Source organism: Carassius carassius, chromosome 4 (assembly GCF_963082965.1).
Source record: "Carassius carassius chromosome 4, fCarCar2.1, whole genome shotgun sequence".
Classification (NCBI taxonomy): Eukaryota; Metazoa; Chordata; class Actinopteri; order Cypriniformes; family Cyprinidae; genus Carassius; species Carassius carassius.
This window is the reverse complement of record NC_081758.1, coordinates 34,551,397-34,561,051: the sequence shown is the minus strand read 5'-3', so window position 1 is coordinate 34,561,051 and position 9,655 is coordinate 34,551,397. Positions and strand designations below refer to the sequence as shown.

At 34.4% G+C, this 9,655-nt stretch overlaps 1 protein-coding gene across 1 annotated transcript; it reads right to left on the bottom strand.

The window, feature by feature from the left end:
- Positions 1 to 673: 673 nt before the first annotated feature.
- On the bottom strand, positions 674 to 8,870 carry gltpa (glycolipid transfer protein a). Its single transcript, XM_059543305.1, has 5 exons — positions 8,613 to 8,870; positions 4,493 to 4,551; positions 4,266 to 4,399; positions 1,802 to 1,952; positions 674 to 1,634 (listed from the first exon to the last, which is right to left on the bottom strand). Exons 1-5 carry the CDS (start codon positions 8,713 to 8,715, stop codon positions 1,452 to 1,454), a joined length of 630 nt encoding a protein of 209 aa, XP_059399288.1. The 5' UTR covers positions 8,716 to 8,870; the 3' UTR covers positions 674 to 1,451.
- Positions 8,871 to 9,655: the final 785 nt, after the last annotated feature.

The window sequence follows — 9,655 nt, the reverse complement described above, 5'->3', positions numbered from 1 at the left end:
ATACATATTATACTGTAGGCTATATACTGTTTAATCTGTTTGTTTGTTTGTTTGTTTGTGTGTGCGTGGTTGAAAAGTTTCTGAAAACATATAATGAAAATGTAATGCTGTCATACAGTTCATGAAATTAAAATTAAATTGATTTCAATATAATTATACAAAACGCTACAACAAATACTGTGGAGAATATGGTCTTTACCGTAACAGATTTCACCGGCTAATGTACAGTACATTGCTAAACTTTTTAGCGTCTACATGCAAACTCTTGGGAACGGCGCCCTCTGGTGTTTCCCTGAAGGAGCAGCTTTAGAGATTGAAACACGCTTATCAAAATTTACAGTGGAAAAGCAAAACAGCACCAGAAGGCATTAATCACATGGTCATCTTGATGTACTGCTTCAGTTTTGTCCGTCCTCTACGCCAGTGAGATATTCACTAAGAAATTAGCATTTATTGATGTCAACTCAGTTGACAACAAGAACAGGCAAAGTCCACTATAGTTAAAATAACATCTTCTGAATGCAATGCATGTTGTACTGTGAAGTGTATTAGTGTTGTTGCAGAACTGAAATTTTTTTTGGTGTTTGCCTACTGACTAAGCAAAAGCAAAGTGAAATAAGTCTGTAATGTCATCAAATGAAGCGCAAGGCAGCTGGAATAAAGAACAAATCACTGAAGTAAATTAACATTTATTTCTAAAAAGCAGTAAATTAATTTAACATTTGATCATTTTGGAATGACAAATTAAAATTTACAAACCAACAGTACTTTTCCATTATATTACATAAACAGAACATCAGACCAATTACATCAATGAAGATTCACAGTCATCCATATAACAAGTCATAATTTGTCTTGTAGAAGTAAATTAAGAAAATATTACAGAAATTTTCATATTTACTGAATATGTTTCACAACACAATAGAGTGTCTGCATTGTCACTTCGAATGAAGTGGTTTCTTTATATTAAATGTCATATTCAAGTTTTTTTTCCTCATAAAATAGAATCCAAAGTAAAAACAAACAGCAGTACAGTCAGTGTCAGATATTTGGTCAGAGAGTCTGCAGACTTTTGTTTTTGGTATAATTTATATAAGTACAATTATATTTGCAGTATATTGTTAAAGGAACACATACAGAATCACTCACAAACTGTCTTTTTAAGAATACTACTCTTCTAAAGAAAAGCCAAGGCATTCAAACCATTAACACAAACAGAACAAACAATAACAGACATCCTCCCTTCCGAAACCATCAGAGACTTCCGCAGCTTGGACCATAATTGTCCCCATAGAGACAACACAACAGTATACTGCTGGAGATGCAGGATCCAGTAGGACAGAAGAACAGTCCTGTGAGGAGACTAAGGAGGTGTATAATGGGAGGCGACAGTGATCCAGTGGGAGGGCAGAAGATGAGGTCTGAAGTTTGCTTGTTTTGTGAATGTGAAATCACACAGTGTAGTCCAGCTCTGCATTCATTTTGGTGTACATTTCATAGATGGCGTCAATAGTAGCTCTGAAGTTTACTAGGAACTGCCGCACTTTGTCCAAGCATTCTTCTTCCTTTACCTCTCGCCCTCTAGAAAGAGCTTTGAGAAAATCTGATCTGTATGGTGCGGCATATAGTGCTGCCTAAAAAAAGAGAGGGGCAACCTCAATAGGTTTTTCCAAGCATTTACAGTCATCACAACAGAAATGTCTAAATTTCTGTAAAATTCACTTTTACATGATGAAAAACTACTTTTAACTTGGATAAAAACAACTGTTGAAGACATATATAATTTTTTTAAGAAACTTACTTGAAAGAGCTTCTGGACAAACCAGCCATGATACTTCTTCAGTGCTATCTCATAAGCTTTGGTGATGTTGACTCTGATGAGGTTAGGGTTGTTTTCATCTTTATCCCCATCCACTAGACTCTGGAGAAGAGCCTGGATAAAGCGTAGCCCCCTAACAGAAAAAAACTCAAGGTTTTATTTAAAGGCTTAGTTAATGTAAAAATAAAAATTCACATTCAAGTAGTTTCACAGAATGTTCTTTGTGCTCGTTTTCACAGAATGAAACTGAATGGGGACAGACGTTGTCAAGCTCCAAAAATGTCATAAATCATCAGTAAATGATGACTGAATTTACTATTTCTTTAAAGGAATAGTTCACCAAAAAAATTTACATTTGCTGAAAATGTATTCACGCCCAAGTTATCCAAGATGTAGATATTTTTTCGTCATCAGAACAGATTTGGAGATATTGAGCACTACATGACTTGCTCACAGATGGATCCTCTGCAGTGAATGGGTGCCGTCAGAATGAGAGTCTAAAAAACTGATAAAATCATCACAATAATCCACAAGTATCCGAATCCAAACGACGCCGGTCAATTAACGTCTTGCGAAGTGAAGCGCGTGTTTGTAAGAAAAAATCCATCATTAAGCAAATAGGTGCTTCTGGCCAAAATAGTAGCTTATTGGAGTCCATAATCCACAATAACACTTCCTCCAGTGAAAAAGTCCATCCCCTGTTGTCTTCTCTCATGAAAATCCACCAACATATCTGTTTCGGACTGCTTTGATGACTTTTGAAGTTGACGGTTTGAAGTCTTAAATATGGATTTGTTTATTAGTAACAAACTTTTTATTATTTATTGTCTATTAGCTTTTCACTTAACAAGACATTAATTGATGGACTAGAGTCTAGTGGGTAATTTGTAGATTATTGTGATGTTTTGGACTGTCATTTTGACGGTACCCATTCTCTGCAGAGGATCCTTTGTTAAGCAAGTGATGTGATGCTACATTTCTCCAAATCTATTCAATAATGATGGCCTGAGGGTGAATACACTTTTTAGCAATTTTTCATTTTTACTTGAACTATTTCTTTAATACAGACAGGAACAGGATGTCTCAAAGTCCATGTTTTTGTTATGCAATTTTTTTTATTTAAGTTTTTCACTTTCACTTCTAAAAAAATAAGAAATAAAGAGGTCATATGATGTTGCTAAAAAGAACATTATTTATTATGTATTTGGTGTAATGAAATGTGTTTATGCGGTTTAAGGTTAAAAAAACATTATTTTCCACACAATGTACATTATTGTTGCCCCTCTATGCCCCGCATTTCTGAAACATGTCGATTTTTACAAGGCACATCGGTCTGAAATGTGAGTTGTATGCTGATTGGCCAGCTATCCAGTGCATTGTGATTGGCCAAATACCTCAAGCGTGTGACGGAAATGTTACACCCCTTAACATACTGCAATGCTGTGTGTCCCGGCGCGACAAGACAATAATAATTAAACCCATTACAAATGAGGCATTTGCTGCATCCAGTGGAAACATAATTACTGATTATAATGACTTATACTGTCTTTTTTACATGTTGCATTGGGTATCATGCTGCATAAACATTAAACCATGTCTGGAATTGTGATTGTAAATATAACTTAACCACTGATTTCTAGTTGTGTCCTCTTTTGGAAGGCCAAACAAAGTTGTGAGCGCAACAAGCCGACTCACTAGCTTAGGACTTCAGAGTTCTTTTGTACTCAACACAAAACGTCAGTGAATAAAAGTCTTGAATCCAAAGTTCTTCGTTTGACTGTTCAATTATAAATCTTAAAACATAAAAAACGTAGGATATTTACTTTTCATACAAATTAACTGTGCAGTTTTGCATAGGTCAAAAGACTGTGTTGCTCCAAAAGTCCAGTGGCTTCTGACTGTTTCATAGGGTTCTATTTCTTTCATAATAAATCTAACAGCCAATCAAATTACGTTATACTACATCACTGGCTAACTGTTTACATTCCAATTTCTACGTTTCATTTGCAACACAGGTTTTTCCTCAGATTTTACAAAATAAACTCAAAATATTATTACTTCCATAGAAATGGCTTCAACAAAAGTAGTTTCGCTTTCACAACAAAACACACAGCATCTCAACGACATGGCGGAGGCAGCAACAATACTACAGCGAGAATAAAAGTTATGCCTTCTTTCTTTGCGTGAACATCTGGGCAGTGTTATGCAAATCTTCCCACACAGTGAAGAAGACATGTGGGGGCGTGTTTAAATGAGGCATTTTAGGAGAGTGTGGACGAGTCTTAATTTCTATAAAGAATATCTTTTTGGGTTTGAGACTTTAGTCTTTGCAACTTTAGGGAACTTATCTATTGCCAAACAGCTTTTAACACTCCAAAGAGAAAGGAAAACTTGAAATTGCATCATATGACCCCTTTAAAAAACTGTTTTTCAGGCCCAGCCTTGCCTTTTCAGCCACATGAGGGCAAGTGTTGCTCCTACTTTTGGCCACTCGGTTCCATGCATCTCCTTCTCTGCTTCCAAAATGTTCTGCAGGGTTTTAAACCTGGTAGGGTTGCTGTCATACACAGCCTTGATTTTCTTGAGAAAAAGCAGAGAGGTGGGTAGAGTTATGACTGTAAAAGTGATATTGTTCAATGCTTATCAACCGTGTATATCACGTGGTGAACTTACAGTGATGTTACCCGTAATATCAGCTTTGATGGGGGAAAAAACAGCAGAGCCAAGGCAATCTAAGAGGAGATAAAGAGAACAGATTAGTAATATTTAAGTACATGCAAATATTTTAATAACACTTACACAATTTGCATGTATTTGAAATGTTGCCTGGCAACCTAATAAACACATTAAAAGTAGATTGTTATGCACATTTGAGAATGCAACATTCTTTCACAGAGTTGTGAGGTAATCCTCTTTTTACATGCAAGGATATTTACAGGAATGTAGCAGATACACTGAAAAAGTATTGCCACTGAAAAAGTTCCGTTAGAACTTAAAGTGAACTCTGACATTACCGCCTTAAAAAAAGAGGTCTGAATAATTAACTGTGCTTGGAGAGCATGACAGATTTCTGAAAGCACCCATGTGGTTCATCAAAGTTTCAGCACCACCCATTATCACGCTGAGACCAAATGTATTTTGAGTCTGATAATGAAACAAACACCTGTGGAAATGGAAACGCACTAAATCACTTCTGTTTCCATTCCTGCAACCAATAAATACTGTATATGTCTTTTCATTTATATTATGCTTATATGCCTTTTCATTTTATATTTGTATTACACTTCTTCATTAAAAAAGTTGTTTGATTATGATTTAATATAGGTTGTTTGCATGCCTAACTCTGTAAATTAGATTTTAAATGTTACTCCAAAATAATGTATCTTTAATAATTAGGTTAGTTAAGTTAGGTATAACTGTATTAAAAACCTAATTACTACTTGTTTAAAACTATCAACACAATAAATAAATATATCAATATAATAAATAAATTCTGGCCGATACCGAATAACCTAATAATGACTTATTATCATGTTATGACCATTAATAAATGGACAATATTAAAGTTCTTTACTATTTTGCCTAAACAAATTAAATGTAAAACATTAGCAATAAAAAAACTATTGTTTTAAATGCCTAAAGTGAATTAAGGCATTTTGAGAAATGCTACAATTAAATTTACAGTGTTATTATATTATCATTTTTAAAGATTAGCCTTTAGTGCGTGTTAAAATGATGGCAAAGCTAATTTAAATGTAAAAATAGAGGAAATGAACATGCACAATTAAATATATAATATGTTTCAATATATCAAAATAGTGATCAATATTAATAAATTAAAGGTGAGTTTACACTTGTAGTTTGCTTCTTTTGGTTTTATTGGTCAGGATCAAAAAAGTAAATTATACATTTATTTCTGGTTCGCTTATAAAAAATATTTTTAATATAAAAAATGTAACAATATATAAAACAAAAAAACATAAAGTCACAACCTGATTGGTAAGCATTTATGCGTATATTTTGCAAACTGTAATTCATTTCTTGTTTGTGATTATATATGTTGCCATTTTTACCAGCTGATAATTCACAAAGAGCTTATAAAATGTATAAAGGAGTCAAAACAGCAAACAGAGACTGAGGTTGTGGACACCTGTACAGAACTGTAATCAAAGTAGTTGCTAGTGAGAAGAAAGGTGGTGACAATTTTATCCCACTAAATCCAGTAGTCATGCAATATATTCACTTACTCTTATATTAATAATTTTAGTATATATAGTACAAAGTCAGCTTGTATGCCTGAGAATTTAATGAAAACCTCAAAAACATGCAATTTAGTTAAAAATGCTTTCCAAATATCTCCTCTCCCCCCTCCATAAAAATGGTATAGTCTGATGGTTATAAATCATTTCAGTTTAGCCAGCTACAAAAAGGAGATAAAATCTCAATAATTAAAAAAAAACAAAAAAAAAACAACAACAATCAGAGTTGAGACTGCTCCGAGAAGTAAGAAGTAAAGTTACAGTGGAAGTGAAAATGGGCAATATGACGGGTTTGTATTGCTAGTCATGGCTCAAAAGAAAATAGAATGCTTTTTGGTTCAAGTCTGTGTTGTGTTCATATATTAGTCAAACCGTACCAGAAATAATCTGAAGAAATTGTGGGTCTCGGTCCATTTGTTTGCTTATTCAGATGAATCATACTAACAGAGCAAGTGTAACAGAGTTCGTTTTAATCAAATCAAACCTGCCAAGAAACAGCACCAAAAAAAACAGGACTGTCACTGGTGCCCCTCACAAAAATAGATGCATGACGTCCTGTACCAACATTTTATGCAGGCCGAGGATCTAAGCCCCATACAATCAAAATGCCTGAAAGAACATTTTTGATACTTAGAAAGTGATATACAGTATGTGTTTTTCTTTGAGAGTAGCACCCAAGTAGAATTTCCCAACAGAAGTGATATGTTCAGCAGTGTAGGGCTCAAACCAGCAGGGTCCATAGGAAAGATCTAGTCATCAGTATTTTGTACTGTTAGCAAAAGGAGCATCTCTGTTACAGAGGACTCCAAACAAGCTCAAAGCCTGAATGAATGCCTTACAATTACAGACAACACACACATTCACTCAAATCATGTCTAACAATGGCAGCCCTCAGGGGTTTTGTGTAAAAGTGTGAATACTAAACAAGAGCTGGAAAACTTAATTGTCCTTCTGTGGGATTTAGCGACATCCACAACAACCAGTGTCCCCAATCACCTTATGACATCACATAATAATAAATAAGTCTCAAACATACTGTATGGTCACAAATCACAGCCCGCCATGAAAAATTTGTCTATCAAAGTTAAGTTCCAGTATCATACATATCATCAGATCTTAATGTGTAGACTCCACTTGGAGTTTCTTGGAGAGCAAACAGTGGGGTCCAAAAGTCTAAGATCAATATTGAACATGCTTCTAACTAATATATATATATATATATATATATATATATATATATATATATATATATATATATATATATATATATATATATTACTTTGTATTAAAATGATTGTTGTTTCTAATTAAAACGTTTATTAAATTAGAAAATACTAAGATTTATTAAACACAATTTAATTTCAATAAAAGCACAATTTCATTAAAAATAATACTATCTGCATAATCACAAGTAAAAAATGTCAATGTAAAAGAGAAAAAAAAATGATATAATATATCATAATGAACACCACAAGTTTGTGCTAAAACATCTTTTGCTCAACATGGCCAATTTAATTTGTGACCTAAAATAGAGCGGAAATTATAATATTTCATATCCATTTAAGGTTAAATTTTTTTTGAAAATCCTTTTTTATCTTAGGTTTTTATGTGGTGTCAGATTTGTTGATGACACTGTAGTTTAAAATTGTCACTGTGAGATTTAGTTTAAACTCTCTTCATCATATCCAGTTCTTTTTGCAACTACAGCAAGAAAATTTGCGTTTTAGTGACAGATGAAAAAAAATAACAAGAACAGTATCTCAAGAGCTAATGTGAACACCTCAGTCTTGACAATTCAAGTGGCAAATTCATTTCAAATGCATTTTTATACATCAATACCAAATAAGGCTTTGCACAAAGATGCTCTGTTCCACCAATGAATAGAGCAGGGCAACTCAACACCATGCTAATCAATTTTCTCAACTTCCAAAATCGAGGCAGCTGATTAAATTATGCATGCAATAGGTTTGTGACTTTCTTTGTGAAAAGAAATTTGAGCCAAAAAAAAGCTTAGTCCTCAACAGCAAACAATGGCTTCTGCTTGACAGCTAGGCTTTGTCAGACAGTAAATTACTAACAACTTCTGCAGATCACTGAAGATCTTGATCAGGAGTGGAAAATCTCACCCCTGATCAAGGAGCAGGAATATCTTAGATAATCAGCCGACATCAGACTACAGGTTTCTGTAACAACATTTGTATAATTATGTAGCTAATTGAATCAGAACTCTTATTCTATAAACATGCACGCTGTTACTTTGTTTCAATTTATTTACGATTTATTTTGAAAATCTCTTTTTGAAGTGATCAACGAGGGAGTGCATTTAACCAAACATTAGCTATTTTATCATTTGCATATTGAAATATAGGATAAAATAACTGTTTGACAACTTAAACAAGTTACAGTGAACACAAACCATCAAACTCTTGCCCTACAGATCATTTAAAAGCCCAGCCCATCTAGCCGTTTCATGACAGCACATAGTTTATGCTCAGATCTGAGCTCAAACTATGAGAGATGACGGAAGAACCTACCGAAGAAAGGAGGAAGGTGAGACACAGCCTCGAGAAACGGCCGGGTTTCCACTTGTTTGTCGGCTGGAAGTTGCCGGAACTGGTGCTCCATTAGAAGAGCCATGATTGCCTAAAGTGGGCGAAAGTGACTTTTTGCCTACAACATAAGACGAGGACAACACAGCAGAAATTAAGACAGAACCCGGAACTACCGCCGGACAGACAGGCAGTGTTTACTTTTCCACTTTTACCAGCGCTGCTCTGCACAGCTGGACAACCCCTACACCACGTCACCGCCCCTCTGTGCTAATATATGCAACGCAGAGCGGAAACGTTAGGGAGGAGCCAATGCCATCAGAGGGGGCTATATTCTTTTCAATACCCACACTCTACAATGTACATTTATGAAAATGTTACTGCACAATGTACATTTATGAAAATGTTACTGCACAGTAAATAGCCAAATGAAGAAAAAAAATTCTGTTAACAGAACTTTTATAAACTTAAATCTTATATTTTCTTTAACTGACATTATGCTGATTTTTTTAAGTACGACCATTAAAACAGATTTATCAGTTAAAATATGTTTAAAAAATATTGAGGGAATCTAAAACTAGTTTGACCAATACACCAGTCATTTAAGGAGGTTACAGGCATCTGCTCATGACTCTGTTATCATGAAACATCCACTTTGATCCAAGAAACATCCAAGTTGATTTTCCCAGAAGAAAAGTTGATTTGGACCCTTTTCATATTTCCGGGTTTCTCAGAAGCCGAAGCTAGGGTAGTCTTCTATAGTGGTGAATGGGAGACTACTTCAAATATATATATAATGTATTCCCATTTTCTTAAACGAGGGAAGAGGGAAAAATAGTGAGACATTGATAATGGCTGTCAGAAGAGAGAACAAGGTCAAATTTACCATTACTCCCACAAATGCTGCACTTTCACAGGAGCATTAACTGTTCTGTAATCAGCAAAGGTTTAATAATGCAATATGTTTTTATAAATGTATCCGTTTAAAAAAAAAAAAAACCTTGGTAGGATTTATGCGTTGCAGAGGG